Raw genomic sequence first — 21,150 nt, 5'->3', positions numbered from 1 at the left:
AGTTTAAAAGACATGTTTTACAGTAATTGATTCAGTTACAACTCAAGGTGGCGCTGTTTATGAGGGCTTACCACAATTACGTTTTCACAGTCCTGAAACTGTTTCCAACACAAATCATCAGGTGAGAATGAACAGCATAAAGCTGGCCCGACTTGTTTTGCTTAATATGAGTGTGAAGTTGTTTTTGTTGACTGGTGATTAAAAAGTGTGTGATGTACAGAAACTCTTTACAATGGTTACACTGAACATGAAAACTAAATATTGCAAAAGACAACTAGTATGCATGTGAACATTAGGTCATCTTGCGACGAAGCGTTCCTATGATATGAATTGGTGAGAGTGCCGTTTGCATCGATATCGTTTTGATCTATAGCAGTCAGTTCACAACAGGATGGCATTTTTGTGAGGGTAGATTTAGTATATTACAAATAAACAACGACTATACACTCCAAATACAGTTGTCTCTTTGAACGGCATTGCTTTCAAGAAAATGTGTTTATCATTGTGACGTCATTGTAGCGCGTTGTCGCTAGAGGGCGCGACGTATAGAAACAAGTTCAAGGTGATTTATAATACGTTTTCGTTTATTTGTTTGTTTCTACCAATTTTCTTAATTGGAATCACATTGCTTTTATTGGAGGCGAAAAGTGTATAAAAGTTGGGAAAGTATCTACTATAGTGTTTAATTTTACAAATGTCTCAGAACCATGGAGCTAAAGACATAGCTAAACCATGGAGGTAAAAAGAGACTTACCTCCATGGCTAAACAAAATGATGACAGGGCCCACTTTGGAATGGAAATGCGGTGGAAAAACACGCTTATCTCGAGGACGCGTCAGGCGGCATCCAACATCAAACCTTCCAACGTACAGTATAATGGAGAAAATAAGAACCAACTAAAATTCAATCTAGAATCCTGAAGTGGTTTAGAATGAAATAAGTAGTTGACATTCACTCAGTGTATCGTAAAGTCTCAGACCTGTGTGTGGCGTTCGGAAATAGTTCAAAGCCGCACAATGATTATCTTTGTTGCCGGGCAATCGCCACCGTTATTCGACCTTCACTTAATTGGAAATCATTTCACGTGCATGTGGAACATTTGTCAAGTTACCATGACCTCATTCGTCAATATATTAGTGCCCGTATCGTTAAGGTGGATTCGACTGGTCAGCGTGGTATGTCATTGTTTCCTATCTTTCTCCGTGTTTGTGTTGCATTGTTTCGCCGGTGTTGGTTTCCCGACGCTCAAAATCGACGCGTTCTTAACAACACACGTCATTGAACTGGTGACAATAAGCACACCAAACAGTGACCGTTATATGTACAAGGTATAATGACCGTAGTACGTGATTTGGGACTCTAAACCTGTCGCTTAATCCCCGTATATCCGACTTGGAACCCAACCAGTACAGATGTAAAATTCGAAGTAGGATCAACTCGAGTTGTTAAACTTGGTATTTACGGTAAGCGTCGTGCTATGCTATATCATACAGCAACGCAATGTTTATATGAGTGTTACTGTAATGTGTTTAACGACAAGAATCGGCTGGATCGGACTTCATGGTGTTAATGTGTTATTTGCCTTCTTTGATCTCGAACTGTATCATCCATTGGCTGGGGCAAAACTCGCCGCTACTCACACGTCCACGTCCGTTCTGAGGAACGTTATCAGTTATATGCGTGGTATGGCCATGTTTGACAGTTCTATCTGTGGTCAAATCGATCGTTTAAATTGTAAATAAGAAGTAAGCGCTGAACAATATAATTTGTACAGTTCTTGTATGTACATGGGTATGTCTTCATGTTTTGAAGAGTCTTACATAATGAGCACTAGCTATACCATAAACCAACTCACGCCCAGTATCATGCGCAATTTGTCCGTATACTTAAACATGTTTTTCAATGTTAAAAATACTATCGATATGTTTTACGGGTCGACAAATACATTGTTTCGTATACTTTCAAAATAATACCGGAAAGTTTCCCAAAAAATAGGTTGTTTTATCCTTAACCAGATTAGTTTGAAGACTCGGGATGCGAAATTGTTTTAATTGTTGCCAGGAGACGGTTGGGGTGCAGTTAAATGGCTCAAAAACCAGATCGATGGTGTCATGACCCAATACTATCAGACGGCGTTATTTATCTAATCGCAGTCTTCGCGACATCCTGTACGTTTACGTGCCACATATGTTATTACATGTACCTGTTGAATTGATTTTCCCTACAAAAGTTTCTAAAAGTTGTTGACGCCGAACTGAACGCCGCGTGTAAGCTGATACACTAGTTCGATCGCGTTGCGTAATAAAGTCCGAAATCTGAATCTCTACAATTAGTGTTATTGAGAACTATTCTTTGCGGACTATCAATATGGGGAAATGAACCCCAGTCATATCACTCGTTGTTTATACATGCACTGATCGTGTTGCTCCAAAAACCCGACTTGAAATAGTAATTTGATTCTACAGTTTACCCAGAAACTAAAAAATAAGTTTATTTACTGTTTACAGTTACAATTGGCGATTACATTGGTTGTACGTAGTGGCGGTGGTAACCATTTTCTGAATTTTAGTTCTGTTCCAAAAACTAGTTTCAGGTGGTTGTAAACACGCTTTGTTCCATTTAGTTGATTCGAACTGGCTTGCTCGTCTTGGTTTCAACGATTCCAACAATCTGTCATCGTCCGAAACCATTGAAAGAAATCCTACCGGAAAATGAAAAAAAATGAACATGCTTAAAAAAGAAAATATGGATATTCAGTTTTTGAATATTGTTAATAATATTTTTGGTCGGCCCCGAATGTTGATGATCGCATTTGTTCACAATTTATCGTAAATTAGAAAGAAAAACATTGTTTTTCATAATTAAACACAATATCAGTTTGCTGAGGAATGAATTGTGTTTGTCAAGGTGCGCATGAGTAATGATTTACTGGTGCGTACTAATAACGCAAAGAGCATGCTTACATCCATCGAATGAATACTAGAATGTATGTTGCAAAAAAACAACGTCTACAATTTACAATACGCATATGAACACGTTACATTAAATAATTTGTTTTGAGTCAGTCTAATTATTTAAGTTGTCATATCACAATTCCGCCGTGATATAAATAACATATTTTATTGAGGCACGCCGAGTAGAGCTCTACTAAAAATAATTCGAATGCTAACACCACATAGTTATTTATTACTAGTACCGACCTGACCTAGAACAAATACACCTGAGTGTTTGCACAGTCTGTTATTCCGCTGGCAGTCCGATTTTTATCTTTTCTACATCGCTCCCAGATCAATAAATCGATCGATAGTGTACATTAGTACCTTGTTCCATTGTTCACGCACTCAATTACCGACTTGAAATGCTTCGCTCTTGGTGACTCTACTATATGAAATATATGACTACGGGGATAGAAAATCTACGTTTGTTTCACTTCTGAATCGTGTATGTATAATATACATGTCTGTATTTATATTCAATATACAATCTCGCAACATTGTTGTTCTCGCGTGATTTCTACGTACAGATAGCATTTAATTCAATCAGATAGTTACCTTGGAGTACAAATCTTGATTTCGATAATAATTTTTCATTCATAGTCAATCATTATTTCTGAAATATAAAACAGCTCAGTTTATGAATTTGATAAAGTAGCCCATCGCAAACCTCGTTTTAAAACCGGATCTCGGCATAGGTGTATGCATTACATGATAGTGTCAGTCGATGTACAACGCCACAGTCGTCTGTACATGTCGCAAGGAACACGTATCCGAAGCAACTACCACCGTTCTTTAAATATCAAGTTAGACACATCAAACGTGTATAAAACGTGGTCGAAAATATACAGAAGACGTATGCGAGTTTTAATACAGTGGAGTATTTGAAATATGACGGTAACGTTACGACCGGCTAGTTTCGTAAATCGTAACAAAATGCAATGAAATGGCGTATTTTGCTCTTGACACCTGTTACGTGCACACATATAACAAATAACTAAGACATCAACGTTGGAAGCAGGCATACATTGCTTGGCACTAAGCCATTACATTACGTAGGCTAAGCCAGGCCATACATCACAGTATAAATCTGCATATCTCGCTGAATTACAGAAATAAAAATTAGTCGCAATACGCAGTAATGTACAAAGGTCGAATTGGCTCTGGGTCCCACTTCAACAGCGACAATATATTTCAAAGGAACAGCTGACTTTAAAAGAAACGCAATAACATTACTAATTTAATCAAAGTAGTTTCCAGTTTAATTGAACGCAGTGTGCGCACCACCGTACTGCCATTAGCTGCTTAGCAACCGATGGTGTATCGTGGTCGTCAGGAAAGCGAGTCAATCGGTCACGTGATAAATGTGGCAACTAATTGAATAAATATTAGATCGCGTCGTGATTTCAGAGCAGTCAGTCTTTTCCGAGATGGTCGCGATATTCTTCTAAATAAGGTGGGAATTTCGTAATTTTGTCACACAGTTTTCAACTTATTATTTTCCTATATAAGCTCGCACAAGGTTGGGATATATATTTTAAAATCGGAGCGTGTAGTATTCAATGTAGCGTGTGACCTTTGACTAATACGGCAGGTGACCGCCATCATGTGTATATAATTATCAATTTCAGTAACGACGTGGTGCCTACATTTATCCGTTACGCGTATAGCAGTCACCTTAACACTGTTCCAGGTACAGCTCGTGATTTTAACAGCGTATCGATGCTACATATAGCCCCACCTCCTTAGACCGGGTTCATATCATGGCCCGGGGGTGGTGCTTCCGTAATTTAAGCACAGTCCCTCCAACTCGGGATAGAAGGACTGTGGTTTAAGTATACTGTATATATATATATATATATATATATATATATATATATATATATATATATATATATATATATATATATATATATATATATATATATATATATATATATATATATATATATATATATATATATATATATATATATATATATATATATATATATATATATATATATATATATATATGCAACGCTGTTCTGACCCCCCCCCCCATTTCCGCGATCGAGCCGGCTTTTTGGGCCCCAATTTCAGCAAAAATTGGCGACAAGCGCCAATTTTTGCGCCAAAATACGCCCTAAAAACTACACCTCCCACCCTGAATACGGCACTGTATTTACTGCGTTGTAATGGAATTCCTGTTAGGTATTGAGCTTAGGCTGCAATGTAATCGGTAAGTATTCAATTGAGCCGCGAGTAATGGATGTTACGTCACAATTACGTGCAGTAGTCACGTAAGACATGTAATAACCAATGACATCACCAGTCAGTGTCCTGCCTGAAAAATAAACAAATTCGTGGAAATTATCAAGTAGCCAAGTTTATACACAATTCAGTGAGGTGTATCATAAACGGCATACCAGGCATCAAAACCGGCCTACGCGCGCAGGTGTGAACCCACCTTTTCACCGAACTAGCTGAACCACTCCCTAAGTTATGAAGAATTAATTGCACTGCGGTTGTCACGATGATAGTCATAACAATTGTTTCTCAAATAGCCAAAGTACGTGCGTGCAACCCGACATTCAGTTTCCGACGATTCATGAGTACAGCACTTAAACACGATTTTCTTCTCGCATCGAAATAATGCCACTTATCGTGATCATAGACGTGCCTGGTGAATCACTTTCTGCCATTACAGTTTGGATGATTAATGCATGCTTAAATTAATTTAATGATCCATGGGCTGCGTTTTAATTTGTTGATTCATGAAATACTGAACCCAAATGAACTTTGTAGTACTATATATATATATATATACAGGATGACACGGTAAGATATATGAAAAACACCAATACATCTTCTTTCAAGCTATACTAATGCCATAAATATATGCCATATCACGTGACACATGTCACCACGTGACTTTTTAAACATTAAAGACCACAAATGATAATCATAGATAAAAAAATGACAAAAACGTAAATATTCAAAAAAATACTACTCTAAGTAACAAAAATGGCATCATATTTCCAACGAATAGAGCTTGACAGTCCATGTCACGAATACAAGTAGTATTCCAGCGAGTGTTTGTTTGTTTGCAATCCTATACAGAATAAGTACTGCAATTATAGTCATTGAGAATTGTAGGGGAAATTTAAAGCTGGAAGGGGCTTAAAAGTCACAGAGAAAAACTCTATTTTGATTCAAACCACGAATTCTTGTCTACTGCTAGTGTCCTAACACACTACGTAATCTGTCCCGAACATCCACGGATCCGTGACCTTTGGCCTTGCAAACCTGTAGGCGGTGCCATGACAGTGTGAGAAGACTATATTACTTATTTTTATCCCCAGACTTTTACGAAGTAAGTCAATATATAACTTTACATCGAGACTTGTAGTCCATGGAAAATTAAATCAGTTGCTCCAAAATTAAATCTGATATTATAATAAATACAATTTTACAGCATAAAATAGTGTACCATTTTATGGTAGGAATACTATTGCAAATTGCAACAAACATTTTCATAATGTGACTAAAATATATTTTAAATGTCCATTGAAAAAAAAAATGCATGTCACGTATGAACTTGTACTAACATTTAATAGTTTTAATCGGCGACAGGTAATGTCGAAACTGCATTCCAAATGATAATACAAAATAATTTATACAAAATTATTCTATTAAAATGCAGTAGTTTGCTGAATAAACTGAATAATGTTATAAATAATGTTATCCAATGATAACAACGCGTTAACTTTGTCGGCTTTCACATAAATTACTACTTTTAGTATACAAACAAAAATGTCGATCACAATTTAAAATATGTGATTACGTACTATGTAATATCACAGTTTAGTTTACATCGAATCTATTGACAGAGGCATTTGCACCAAATGCAGATTATTTCCCCCTGTGTTTGACACCCCGGGGTTAAAGGGGATATGAAGAAAAGGGTGTAACTGACCTCAACACATATCACAATACATATGACAACAAAGGCACTAATCACAAAAATAAACTTCGTACCTACAGACAGCTGAAAACTGATTATGCACTTGAAAAATACCTTGAAATTATTAAAAACCCCACCCACAGATCATCTATGACTAAACTGAGGATAAGTGCCCACATACTTCAGATTGCAGTTGGGCGATATCACAACATAGATGTCTTAAATAGAACATGCCCTGTCTGTGACTCCAATGAAATTGAAGATGAAGAACACTTCCTCTTCAATTGTAACCTGTACAAATTTGAAAGAGATGCTTTGTTTGAAAACATAAACTTATCCGGTAATCTGAAAGCACTTCTCAATAACAAAAATTCTGAAACCGTCCAAGCAATTGCCAAGTTTATCAGCGACTGTTTCACTAAAAGAGAGAATTTCATGAAAAGCAATTTACCAGCTGCCTCAAAATAACACCAAAAAATATTTATATAATAATATTTTCACAGTATTACTATTTATTTCTTTTTTATTATTATTATTACTTATGTATTTTATTGTTCCTTATATCCTTATTGTATTCTAATCTAGATCCCAGAAGGGATACGATATCAATAAAGGTTGTTATACATATACATATCCATTAAAACTGTATGTTAGAATGAAATCGATGGTCACCAGATTTTGCTGATTTAGTGAGATGACGTCATATGCCAGTGTGGTGTCGATGTAACAATTATGTAACGTTCACTATTGCGATCCGATTAGTAGCGGTATAGCGGTACGGGGGGGGGGCAGTCGTGTAAATAAATCGCCATAAAAATAACAAGCTGGTAATAAAAACGGATTTTGTTTAGTTCTCGTACTACGAACAAATGTGGAATTAAAACCGCGATGAAAAAGAAATCCCACGTGTGTTAACAGTTTGAGTTTTAAGAGGACACACGAACCCTGTCTATTGTTATGCAGAGAAGGTTCCCAAACAGATCGAATTGTCGACGGGTCGACTGAACACAAAGACATCCACAGTTACCGCTCAGTCAACAGAGGGAAGTATTTGTAAGACAATTGAGCTGTCCTGTAATCGGACTACTGTAATTGTACGTCGTATACTTTTATAGGATTACATACCAATTAATTATGCTCATTTTAAAGATTGGCCTCCACTTTGATAATTCGGAATCGCAGCGAGCACGGCGCCATTAGTGCGGACCGTGGTATGATTTTCAGTCGAGGTAAGCGTGTTACTATAATATCAGATATACAATACAACCAGGTATAACTATAATGTTGATGGGGTTGTATATTTTATCTTCGCTGTTACGGTGCTCAAGCCAAGATGGTTTCGTTGTGACTACCGAAACTTTGGTAACTGTGTTAAACCATAGATACTGTCTATGGTTAAACTTATATACGAGCCGTTTATGTACACAGTGCAACGCCGTATATCGGTGAAAACACGCCACAGTCCGCCTATAAAACTGCGATACGAGTTTAAACCCACAGGCCCAAATTAATATTTAATTTGTTTGAATCGTCGTCCTGTTTGTTAACATAGTTGACAGCGTTCTATGTGTCGACTCACAGAGCGTTCGTGCCGAGACCCTATACCCAAGACACTGGCATAGATACCATGTAAACAAATGCGGGGACGGTGAACCCGAGCATTTCAATACTCCTATTTACAACGCTATTCATTACACGCCGGTTAATTTTACCACTTCAGTGCCCCCGTAGAAAAGAATTGTCAGAGATATTTGGGGGGGGGGGTGTTATATAAGAGTTAACGGTGAGGGTGCGCGTATACAGCTCGCTGTCACGGGCTGAAGGCGAGGATTTGTCGATTGGGTATTAAAACGAGCGTCTCAATGGACAGTGTAAAGTGTACGGAATATCAAAGTATAACCCCCCAGGCATGGCAATATGGCAGCGGTTCGTCGCATACAGTACCACGCAATTCAGAATATGCTAGCACAGTTCGCTGGGGTTTTAACTACCCCCAACGTGTGGCAGTTCTCAGTAATTAGCATGTAATTATAGGAAGTCACCTTGGTTTCACCTTATCAAAATATAGTCACATGGCCAAATATGGTCGCTTCATGGCCAAATATGATAGATCCAGGGCTAAATACGGACACTCCATGGCCAAAAATGGTTGTTTCTCGGCCAAATATGATGATATCCAATTATGGTCGCCGTGAATTGAACATGATCGCTTGATTGCGCAATGTGGTTTCATCAGTATGGCATGCCCGAATATGACAACTACATATTATAGTCGCTTCATTGCCAAACATGGCGATAACCAAATATGTTCGCCGCATAGTTAAGTATGGTCACTGCATGACCAAATATAGTGAGTTGCTTGGCCAAATATCCTGAGTTACTTCATTGGATACTCATATATGTGTCACGGTGTATTCTATTGATTTTTAGGTTGGTCGTAATACGGTGTTTGGCCGTCTAACGAAAACAAATGTAGTATTCATTATTTTCTCACAGGTTAACACCAACAATGTGTGTTAATGTTTCACTTTTAAGGACGGCTAGACATTTTGTAATTCCGTAAAACCAATCAGTCGACGTAGAATGCCCCGAGCGCTAAGGTTGCCAATCACACAATCATCATGATGCAATGGCTAATACAAAGCGCTATGTTCAAACACTTACATCACCTACGGGAGGGTTTTAAAGGTTCGAAGAAAATTTAACGATAACGAATAACGATACACATAAATAAAATATAAATTCAATAACCTGTAATATGCATATGCATCCTTGATTAGAATAAATATTTCACAAAATGAGCAAGTTACCGATATTTACCGATATTTCATGCGTATCTATTGTAATGTGCTGCAAACAGTTTTGTTTTCTATATAGAAATTGTAATCCAATATAAACCCGCTTCCAGACAATTCCTATAAAAGATATCCCTCCATTCAAACAAGGTTTACAAGAGAAATAGAATTAGAGTAGCCACATTGTCCGTTAGCGGTTTAAGTTATGTTGTGTAAAACTTGGCAAGCAATGTTTTGATGAATTCGTCTACCCAGAATGACGAGAAGGTCATTGTAAAGTGAAATTCATGATACGCCGGAGACAGGGACATACTAGTACATTGTATTTACTATTTGTTATGTTAGATGTTGTTCATTTCATTTTGCAAAACTGTCCTTGCATGGTCGGGTACTACTGCTAGTGGGGATGAAGAGTCGTGGAAAACCACCTGATGATTTTACAATTCTTAAAGCCGCTGTATACTAGGATATATCTGAAATCCAGATTATAAAGTTGTCAGCATCGGAAAAATAGTTATATTCACTTCTTGTAGGATCCTACAATGTAAAACAAACAAGTGTTTGTTTTGTATCAGGGGTTTATATTTGTAATCTTTCCCGGGAAAATATTAATTATATTTAAAAGATATTCGGCTTAATACCAGAAAAAATATAAAGCATTACATAGACAAATTTTATTGTTTAATTAACTTGAAGACAATTTGGGCTTTTAGGGTACGAGGCGAGCGGTCCGGGATGGGGGTCTCGTGACGGCGGATAATTGACAACGACGGCTAGACGAAGATAAAGACGAAGGAAACATTTCCCTTTAAACCAGTATTGTTTCCACAATATCATTATAGCGCAATATTGTAGAGTAGATGGCATTCAAACATTTATATATCTAAGGTTTGCTAGTTTTTATTTTGAAATTATTGATATCAATTCACGTACATAGTCGCCCAGGTCACAGGGGTGTTAGTGTTGAGAATTGTGTTTTGGTGTGTACACCACCAGCATCGATATCACTCTTGTGTCGCCCACATCATCATTCAAACTCACTCGATCGCAAAATACACATCTGTATTGAAGCAAGGCGGCAGGTCAGCAGGTGACTGGCGATGAAGTTCTTGCCGGCGAGCATATCATCACGCGAGATGAACAATTGCAACCAGCTATTTGAAAAAATTTAATACGAATTACTAACGCCTAACGGCCTTTTTATAAAAGTGATGACTGTTTCTAGATAGTGGTAATTTTAAGTTTGTAGAGCGAGCACTTTATTAAATGTTATTTCTACACGAGTGAGAAATAAAATCTAATGACCGCGTATACAGGTTATTGGATGTTATTTCGTAATTATAAAGATTTGTTGGCTGGTTAAACTTGAGTGGAGAGTTTCGATTTATTGACTTGTCATTGAATTGGTGTTTTAACCTTGCACCTCGTATATAGTTATATCCGAGTAACTTTTGACGGGACACTGTCAACTTAAACGAAGGGTGGGCAGGTCATTTCGATTCAGCCCCGTGGCTGGGCGAGCCTGGTATAAGTTTGACATTCCCGTCTAACATAACAGGCGCTTCTATAGAAACAATGCTTATTGCAAATCGTCTTCAAGGATAATACTTCTTTGTTCTAGCTGTGATTTATGATTGACCCGCAAACAACACTCATTTTACAAGCAGTATCATTGGATTCTCTGTATAGTAATCTCGTATGTCCTGCGACATGTACCTAATTCTAAAGACACGCCGTGACGTGCAACATACTACAAAGAGATACAAAGGTGATGTTTTCAAATAAGATATTACACCGGTAAATGGGCTTACAAAATGGTGGGTTTGGATTGTCAGCGCAACTTTTGTGCAGGAATAATGTAGACACGCTCGTTCTTGAAAACACTGCTTGTTCAGTTGTTTGTTTCAGTTAGAGCGCTCATGTCTGAGGATATAGCTGCGTTGTCGTGTTCGTGTTTAATTTTTTTTCAAAATTAATCCATTATATGTACAATCGAAGCCTGACTATTTTGGCATATTAGAATGTTTACCGATATTGTTAAAACTAGCCATATTATTCATACACTTACGTGTACAAATGGGTTAAAGGGCGGTAGTCGTCGCGCAGCGCGTGTTCGAATTTCATGTAAACAAACAATGCATTTTACACGCGTTGTATACGTCGCTATGAGTCCCATATCAACCAGGACGCGGCGCGACGACTACAGTCCTTTAAATAATAGACCTATTCTGGGTTCTATGCTAGAAAACATATGATATTTAGATGAAATCTTCTTAAAATATAACTAAACGAAAACCTAAATCGTGTTACGTCATCATCCTAATTTCCCGTCCGATTTCAAGTGGCCTACCCGTAAATTAGCGCGGTTTTAAGCGTATTACAACAAACTAGCCGCTACCCCGTATTCACCAATAGTACCACGGCCGTAACTGTTCGCAGGTGTAACACATCGCGTGAAAATGTTTGTTCTACTATTGGTGACAGATTCTGTTCACCCACGAATAATTCTATAGACTGCCCTCTGTCGACCGTAACTCGTCATCAAATACTCTAATCCCACCACTTTGTACTATGTCACGTGACGACCTGGACTTATTGACTAAATATTATGTTTCTCTCTATTCGAGATAGAAATTATAATTACGCTGCTCGTGATTTTGATTCAGTTTGAGTGATTTCGATTATTTGCATTTGTACAGTATAACAAGTAGAAGGTCGTCACGTGGACAGTGAGTGTGTGGTTACATATCCAGTTCCGTAGACGTGAAACATATACATTACTCCCTACATTACTTCTGCTGTAACCCACTAAAATGGGTAATTTTGTTGTAACCTTGAAATGCTAGGTTGCCCTCACATGGTTTATCCGGACCTGACTGTTGTAAGAATTGCACAGATTTGATATTTGGTACTAATGTTCACAAACAAATTTTCTACAACTTGGCCATGGCCGCATATTTCTACTGCATTTGTGAGGAAAGTTGTGCCCTGACACAGTTGGTACTTTATTTTTTTTTAAATCACTTTTTTTATTTGGAAAGTTCTCTATGTTTTCTTGTACTAAGTCATGTACATTTTATATGTACATGTAGCTCACATTCTCTTCTTTAAAACTAGGTTACTTGTTATTTAGCGGGAAAAACCGATAAAACTCGCAGTGCGTTGGCGGTGGTTGCAAACGCTGTTATGCCGGCGTCATTTCACTACAGTTTTCACTGCTATGTACATACATTTTAAAGAAACATCAACCTCAGCATATTTTGCATGAAAGTATTACATTTTCAGAGGTTCGTGCTTGAAAGGAGTGCTCTAGTACAGACATTTCAATGAAGACCCTCAAGAGATGTGATAGAAAGAGGTCAAATCAACGTGTTGAAGGAGTTGTTTCATTCGCCCTCAACGACGTTCATCGTATCTACGCGGAGTACGCACTCAACACTCAATTTCTACTCACTCGACACCACCTAAAATTCAGTATTATCATCCCATAAAACTACACGTACTAAAGAACGAACACCCCATAAAACAACAATTGCTTAAGAACGAACATCCTTATAAAAACAAGTTACTAACGAGCACTAACATTCTTTGCATGTAATATTATTTATATATATTTTACAGAATGTGAGCAGACATCAACAAAGGGAAAGTTAACACGAACATAGCAACGACAGATTGTACTTTTGGCTGACGGTGTTATCGGCAATCTTCGGAAATGACGGAGTTGCACGAAGCCGCGTCAATGGGTGACAGTGACCTGTTAGAAGAACTGATTGACAGCGGGAAATACGACATTAATGGGAAAGACCATGAATGGCATAACAGAACGCCACTACACTGGGCTGCTATAAAAGGTAGTAATATTTATATGAAATTTAATTAAATTTAATCTTTTCACCACCAGAATTTCTCGCCCAAATTTATCTGAACTTTATTTCTTATATTCTTCAATATTTCTGGAAATAAACCCTAATTTTGGAGCCAATTAAAACAATTTGAGTCAATTTTCAGTTTTTACTAAAAAAAATGTTTTCCAATCTTCTGAAAATGTGGACTATGGAGGAGACTATTTCGTGAATTTGTGATGAAAAGAGGGAAATGGTGGTGAAAAGGTTAACTAGGGTTGATGCAGGGCGCGATAAAGTCACTACGACTGACGATCAGCACATGCTTGGACACTTGTATCGGATTTAATATTGAGATCGAAAACGCATTTTTCTTAAATTGTGCAAGCAATTTATCTGCACGATCTTGAAACCAACGGATTTTTTTTTATAAATAAGGATATGGGTGGTATTTTTGGAGGGACATTACTATGTTTTAAAACATTCATCTAAAAGCAATCCAAACGAATGGGGTTTTACATATAGAATCTCAGAAGTAGGAATTATGGAGACAGAATCGATCGGGGAAGGCAAAATTTCTATGGTGGGCACATCTGGGAATTTCGTGCTCGAAAGAATAGGAACGAGGGTGAAAAGCTATTATTTTTTTCTCCCGAACTTTAAATTATTCCAGCGTGTTTAGCAAAATACATCATGCGCCTCCGCATAAATATAACGTTACACTACAAGCCCCTATCCTGGCGATGAAATGACTCTTTTCATTATCAATATTATATTCCCAGGTCACGTGGAAAGCATCCGAATTCTGATTGACAGTGGTGCTAAAACTGGTTCACGAACTGATGTCGGTTGGACGGCGCCACATTTCTCCGCAGAGGGCGGTAAACTGGGTGCCTTGAGGGTGATGCATAAAATGAATTCACCGATGGATAGAGAAGACAAATACGGTGATACGCCAAAGAAAATAGCGGACATATACGGTCATAAGGAATGTGTCAAGTTTTTGGAAATGTAAGATAAAAAATAAATAAATCTGAATTACCATGAGTAGGTTGAAAAATGCTGCGGGTTCACTGGTTGAAAAATTTTGCAATTAATACGTATTTGTTTTTTGAGAACACGAAAGGAACGTACTTGTAGTATTGATGTGTTTCACATTCATTTTTCGATCTCGCGTTGGTCGCGTTATTACGTACGTATTTGGATGATTCCAATTTTGATACACCATGTAGTAGGCTATACTTAGCTTATTCCTGGGAAATGGTTACCTTATTAGTTTTAATTCTGCTCTCTTCGACAAACATTTTTTTTTATATGTCACGCCCTCTAGCGGTGACGCACTAATGTGACGTAAAATACTCGCGACGTAAAAGAATGTGTAGTCGTCGGTCATTCACAGATCGGACTAATACCAATGTCGTGAATGGCTTTCTATCATCCCGTTACGTCACAGAATCACTTCGTCGTTAGAGGGCGCGACGTATTGGCTGCCGTCAGCCCCGGCACATCGGAATGTCATTTAATTCTCTAGTGCGCATGTCATGATTATTTTCTGTTACTTTCAGTGCGGAAGCTGAATATCGAGAAAGAAAACAGAGGGCGCTGGAACTGAATGTGCCGATCGAAGACGAAGACTCCGACTGGGAGCGAGAACTCAACGGGGAAACTGACGATTACGAGAGTCGACCGGCTTCTGTGAAAGACTCTAAAAAACATAGAAAAACAGGAGTACACTCGAGATCGGACAATCATTTGAAGCCAGATAGACCAGGATCAGCAAAAAGCTCCAAATCCACGAAAAGCGACACTTCTATGGTGTCATCTAAAGATAGTGGTTCGGACAAAAGTACAAGCACGAAAACGTCGAAAGGCTCGTCCAAGAACGAGAAATTGGAAATGGAATTGGGGAAAAATAAAAACGCCGAGGACGAAGCGGACGGAAAGTCAAAGAAAAAGAAAAAGGAAAAAGAAAGCAAAAAGTTCACAGATGTATCACGGGAAAAGGAACAAGAGAGTGAAAAGCCAAAAGACGATAAAGCGGAGAAGAAAAAGAAACGGGAAAAGGGAAAGGACAAAGACAATGAGACTAAAAATGCAAAAGTTGAAGAGAACGGAGCCAAGAAAAAGGAAAGGGAAAAGAATGGCAAAAAAGAAAAAGCAGAGAAAGTCAAAACTGAGAAGGACGAACTAGAACTAAAACCTGGCAAGGGGACTATATCCCATAAGCATACTGGACCAAGCGTCATCAAGAAATCTTCCAATAAAAAGAGATCATGATGATGACGATATGCCTGTTTTGCATATGGCCCGGGCATGTGTATAGGATACAGTTTTCAGAATCGGAGTGGAATGGTGCCTCTCATCCTCAGTACTTCTCTAATTTGCATAAGTTCAAAAGACATCAATCAGAGTGTGCGCATGGCTGTTTTTTCTGTTCTGCATGAGCTAACTACGAGCTTCATAACCAATGCGAAAGACGTGTGGACACGCTATGGCTGATTTGACTTCTTGACTATTTCACTTGCTGTGAGACTCGCATGACGCATGCGCAGTGTTTCTTCACAACGGGCCCAGCTTGGCTTTGTCCTCGCTTGAACTGTGCTACTGTCAGAATGTATTCTTGTTTTCGTGTGCAGAGTTTCCAAACACTTTTCTAAACTGACTCAAAAACTCTGCTTACTATCCGGTGGACCTTGAATTTGCACAAATTAGCAAATAACTGGGGTCGAGATGCATCATTACCATTGAATTTAGTTCGTTTTCATTTACTAATCGTTTGTCAGTGTCAGATTATGGCCGCGATGGAAATGAATAATTAATGACCATATTTACATAATTTCGACTTTTTCTCAAACAACCGTTTTAAATTGCTATGACAATAATAGTTTTTTTGGTGACGCCGCAGTGAAGTGTAGGTAGTAATAATATTTTTTCAAGATATTTTATTATGTAGAATGAACACCGTCGCAGACGCCTTCGTAATTAGTAGACAGTGGAAGTATCATTCTATTTGCTAAATCATAATCATGACAACACTAATTTACATATTTAATATTATTATTTGAGATAATGCTATGGATTGATTTTATTGTACACTGTTTAGTACTGTGGTTTAGTCCTTTGAATGCATTTCTTGTCACGGTGTCGATACTGACAGGACAGTAGGACTCCCTTGTATGCAAGAATTCTCGTATTGCTATTCATTGTTTTTACAATAATAACAAAATCACCAATCTCAAGTGATAGAGTTCTTTTCTTGCGACAGTGTTCGTGTGTTCGTGTGTTCGAGATTGGCAATGGAACGCCTGAGCTTGACAGAACAGGTAAGGTATACTAGTATCTTGGTAATGTGGTTGGTAATTATGCGTATGTTCAACGAGTTGGGACGGACGTTCTGAATTTTTAAAGTTATACAAATATATTGGGTGTCTAATACAACCATGGCATTATAAATACTCTATTGTTATATCTCACTTGAATAAAGAACGTAGTCCGCCACATATGCAATAATGCATTGTCCCGCGAGTCGCGCTCCCGTCTCATCACTCACACTACGCCCACAAATTTTAACGATTTGTCTTTTACTGGACTCGGGATTATGGGCTCAAAAATAACTCATCGCGTCGAAATTCGTTACTGCGCCCTCGGCGGCAGGATTTAATTATGAGTTCTTTTGAAGCCCATCGGCGAGGGCACACTCGGAGGAGGTACACAACATTCAGCGACAATCCCCACTATCATTTGTAGTATACAGTTGAACGCTGTGATATCAGCATTGAACAATAACATATTTTTGGCACTTTCGTGGCCACTAAAACAATTAAACGCAGCCAGGTTACTGTACCAGGCTACTTCGTAAACGCGCTTACTGTAAAAACAAATATGGGAGTATTTATTGACACACTGCCCGCACTTTTACATTAATACCGAAAGTAGAGTTTTTTATATCGCCATTTGTTGCGCTAATCGAAGAGTTCGGATCCTTTTGAAAACTCTTCGCTCTAATGAAAAATACGTTAAAATGGACAGCTGGATTAGGAAATTCAGGCTCTAGCGACGTTCTTTTTTTTACAATTTTAACGCTAATAATTATAGCAAATAAATGACGCTATAAGTCACAATAAAAACGGGTCGATTTTCCAAATTCGGGACAGTTAATGGACACCGTAACAGGGGATGGCAAACATTTAATATAAAACTGTAAAACGTAACCCTGTTAATACTTTTCAGTACAATCTAATTAAGGCAGAAGCCTACTCATGAATGTAAATAACAAGTTGAAGAATTTATTCATTTTCCAATAAATTGTACTTTCGGGCATTAGGAGGATATTGACTTTGGAGTCACCAGTTTAATTTTAGAGAAAATGATGGTTGTATTTTAGTGGATAGTGGCCATTTTGACAGTATTATAACGCTTTTACCACAGGTTCCTATGGCAGATATTATGACATACTTCAAATTGTAGGCTGGTAACATAGGCTGAAAAAATATATTGTGAATGATGAGGCACTTATTGTTGTCCTAAATTATTTCAAAAATCTGGGTTTTAAAAAAAGTCAAAAAAGCAACATTGTGCTCTATGGAATTGTTCTAAAAATAGCGATTTTTTTAAATATGAGGACAAGTTTTTCATAATATGTCACTGCAAGGCACAAAGGAAAGCTATAGCTCTGTCATTTTACATAATAGACCAACGCGCTTTATGACCAACATTTTCAAAAGTTATGATTAGGCTTCTACCTTATAGCGAGATGTATTGTACGAGCGTTTTAAGTTTTGCCAGCTACCCAATACATACATCTGTCCAGAACCTATAGAAGATCTCATTCGCGCGATCGCTTCAGAGTAAATCACTCAACTAATCAGTGAACGCCACGTTTCACTTCTAAACTGTATCGGTGTCATTCCCGCATATGCAGCCCCACCGTTTGATGTTTGAAGCTAGCATACTGAGAGGACCTTCGAAAGTGCGATATTTAAACAAGACCCTCTATGAAAGTTGGTCAGATATGCGCAACTTTTCAAAATGACAAACACAGCACAGTAAATGTAAGCAACTTGAAACAAAGAACATTATATTCAAATGTCACACCACAAGATCTTATTTTAGTTAGATTGTATTCAGTCTGGGCACTAGCCGAAAATGGCGACTACTCTTTTCCAGAATCGAAAGTTGGTACTAAGATCATTTGCGGGTTTGTGGTACGCGTTATATTCTGACCGAATATATCATATAATTATCGTCACTTGTACACAAACAAATAACCCAAACGAATGTATTTTTTCAGAATTTCGCTGCATTTCAGATTAAAGTTGTGTTTGCTATGCCATGGCAGTAGCGTGATTGATGGATATTTGGAATCCGATTTTAGTGATCATTTTACCGAAATGTTTTTATACGGACGAGGCAACAGAGTTTAAGACGTACTCGGACACTGAAATCCACAAGTCATCCATTCCGCGGTTGTTTGGTTATTACGATAAGTTGATGTGAGAGGGATTTTTTTTTAATTTTCAGGCGAATGCCTAGCTTATAATTGGTTTGACTTATTTCTCAGTTATACCGGGTTGTTGTCAAACTCGCTTTGTTGGTCTATAAATAATGAATGGAGGCTTGTAGTTGGCATATACACTGGAATTTCCGAACATTGGAATATTTGTTAATGAATACGTATATATTCTCAGTAAGGTTTCAATTTTCCCCAGGATGATAGAAACGTGTCACCATCCTTGTTTTACAGGGTATTTTTGAGCTCTGGTGTCAATTTGGAATTTAAACGAGCATTAGTCTCAAATCAAAGTCAATTTTTTTTTAGTAGTAGTAAAAACTTTACAGGCCTCATTGAGATTAACATTCAGGGGTCTTACTTGAAGTGCGATACTCAACAGCTTTGGGGTCTTACCTATTAGGGTAGTCAACTTAATTCGTGAATTGGCCCTCTTCATGTTTTTCTTCAAACTACTAAGCCATCTAGCGAGATATCCATTCACCATCTCTGTTCATTTCAGCAAATACACTCTAAATATACACATTGGTGTCGTACTTACTAAATTGTCTAATCTTGAGAAATCCAGTCGGTGTGGTAAGCTTTGCTGTAGAGCGAACAGGCATAGACGGTGATATCAAATTAACAAGTCTGGTTCTGGCTTCATTAACAGCTCCACGCTGCGTTCACATCGCCACAGGTCATACATATTTTTCAACGCCGTGCACGACAGGAATATTGCGCATAGGAAAGGTTACCGACCGGTTTTCAACTATAGCCGTGAGCCCACCATCACAATTTAACTAGCTCACAGGAGTGCGTTTTACCAAAGAAAAGTCAGCTTTATTTCGTCAACTCAACACATCCCCAGGTAACCATGGCAACAGCAGGCAAACATGCATTGAATCGTCGGGCATCGACTTGTTGCATTCTTCATAAAAAGCTGTGTTTAGTGGAACGCCTTTTGGTGCACACCAGGCGGAACATGACAAATCCCATGTCAAACACGAATGAAAAGAAACCACACGAGTCTACTTTGTTTGGTATTTGTTAAACTTTACACAGAGATTACATTCTTATGTCGTTTCTCTTCAGAGATATTTGATCAGAAAAATCTTCCACTTTTACTGAAACACATACAATCCTAGGGAAGGAATTAGACATAGCTAGAATGACAAATCTACAATTTACAACACATGCGATGCAGTACAGTGCGTTTATACAAAACATGCTATGAGACAAACTTGAATACAATATTTATCTCAATTCTCAAATTTCCCCGTATAAACGTGACTAATATACGTTTTATAATGTATCTGTTGAATTATAATTCGTTCAATGCATTGAAAGTTAGAATATGACAAATCAGGCAGTTTCTATGGTAATCATTTTTCTATTTGCTGGTTAGATTTTTCAGTGCATGCGTATTTTAAGTAAAAACTCGCGACACACAGACATACTGTGACGGTTACTTCCACCCTGCCACACCCAATATTAGAGAGGAACTCTTATTTTGGAACAAGACACGATGAAACTTGTAATAATGTATATTTATCTGGACTTTACGGAGAAGAACGGCTTGGAATGTAATCATTGTACGTGGATATATTAAAGCGCGGTAGTCGTCGCGCTGCGCATGTTCGACATTTGTGTTGATAAACCTTGATTTTCCCACAATTCAATGCGCTCTTCAAATAGAAATCACAAGTGTGAGGTTTGACCTGGGCGCGACTTGCACTGATTACCGCCGGTGACTCCTTCGATACCTTCCAATCACATGAAAATTACCTAATCGAAGCTTGGAAACGTGTCAGTTCGTACTCGTTGATCTGCGTAGCAGTTAAAGTCTCCATCTTTGTTTACATGAGACCCATATATCTCGCACATGCGCAGTGCGACGACTATCGCGCTTTAAAGCGGGAGGGTCGTCACCTGCGCACGCGCGGGAATTGTGTCCCAAGCGCGAACTCCGCACAGTTCGATACGCGTTACTTATCATCACTGCACAAAGCAGCTTAGCATAGAAGAAATAGCGTTCTTACGTTCCTATGTTCTACCTGTACGTTATCACACTTGCTTCTAT

The 21,150-nt window shown here is 38.1% G+C and overlaps 1 protein-coding gene and 1 long non-coding RNA gene across 5 annotated transcripts; one reads left to right on the top strand and one right to left on the bottom strand.

Annotated features, from left to right (window-relative positions):
* Nucleotides 1-1,271: 1,271 nt before the first annotated feature.
* On the top strand, nt 1,272-16,818 carry LOC100368623 (uncharacterized). 2 transcript variants are annotated; one of them, XM_002733517.3, is made up of 4 exons: nt 1,272-1,463; nt 13,356-13,588; nt 14,362-14,590; nt 15,145-16,818. In XM_002733517.3, the coding sequence occupies exons 2-4, from the start codon at nt 13,450-13,452 to the stop codon at nt 15,854-15,856; spliced, it is 1,080 nt and encodes a 359-aa protein (XP_002733563.2). In that variant the 5' UTR covers nt 1,272-1,463; nt 13,356-13,449; the 3' UTR covers nt 15,857-16,818. The 2 variants fall into 2 exon arrangements, with proteins under 2 accessions (XP_002733563.2, XP_077864323.2); XM_078008197.2 differs by lacking the exon at nt 1,272-1,463 and adding an exon at nt 7,968-8,168.
* On the bottom strand, nt 2,466-19,877 carry LOC144349684 (uncharacterized). 3 transcript variants are annotated; one of them, XR_014926962.1, is made up of 3 exons: nt 19,630-19,877; nt 3,552-3,609; nt 2,466-2,701 (listed from the first exon to the last, which is right to left on the bottom strand). It is a non-coding gene; the product is annotated as an uncharacterized LOC144349684 (long non-coding RNA). The 3 variants fall into 3 exon arrangements; XR_013420049.2 differs by lacking the exons at nt 3,552-3,609; nt 19,630-19,877 and adding an exon at nt 3,321-3,434; XR_013420050.2 differs by lacking the exons at nt 3,552-3,609; nt 19,630-19,877 and adding an exon at nt 3,201-3,259.
* Between the last annotated feature and the right edge of the window lie 1,273 nt (nt 19,878-21,150).

This window comes from Saccoglossus kowalevskii, chromosome 18 (assembly GCF_978046115.1).
Source record: "Saccoglossus kowalevskii chromosome 18, keSacKowa6.1, whole genome shotgun sequence".
NCBI classification, from domain to species: domain Eukaryota; kingdom Metazoa; phylum Hemichordata; class Enteropneusta; family Harrimaniidae; genus Saccoglossus; species Saccoglossus kowalevskii.
This window is presented reverse-complemented; position numbering and strand designations above follow the sequence as displayed.

Bases quoted from the DNA above. Each gene is read 5' to 3' on its own strand.
- LOC100368623 (XM_002733517.3), top strand. From the start codon at position 13,450: ATGACGGAGTTGCACGAAGCCGCGTCAATGGGTGACAGTGACCTGTTA. The intron at 13,589-14,361 runs GTAGTAATATTT...TTATATTCCCAG, and splicing joins ACACTGGGCTGCTATAAAAG to GTCACGTGGAAAGCATCCGA. The intron at 14,591-15,144 runs GTAAGATAAAAA...TGTTACTTTCAG, and splicing joins TGTGTCAAGTTTTTGGAAAT to TGCGGAAGCTGAATATCGAG.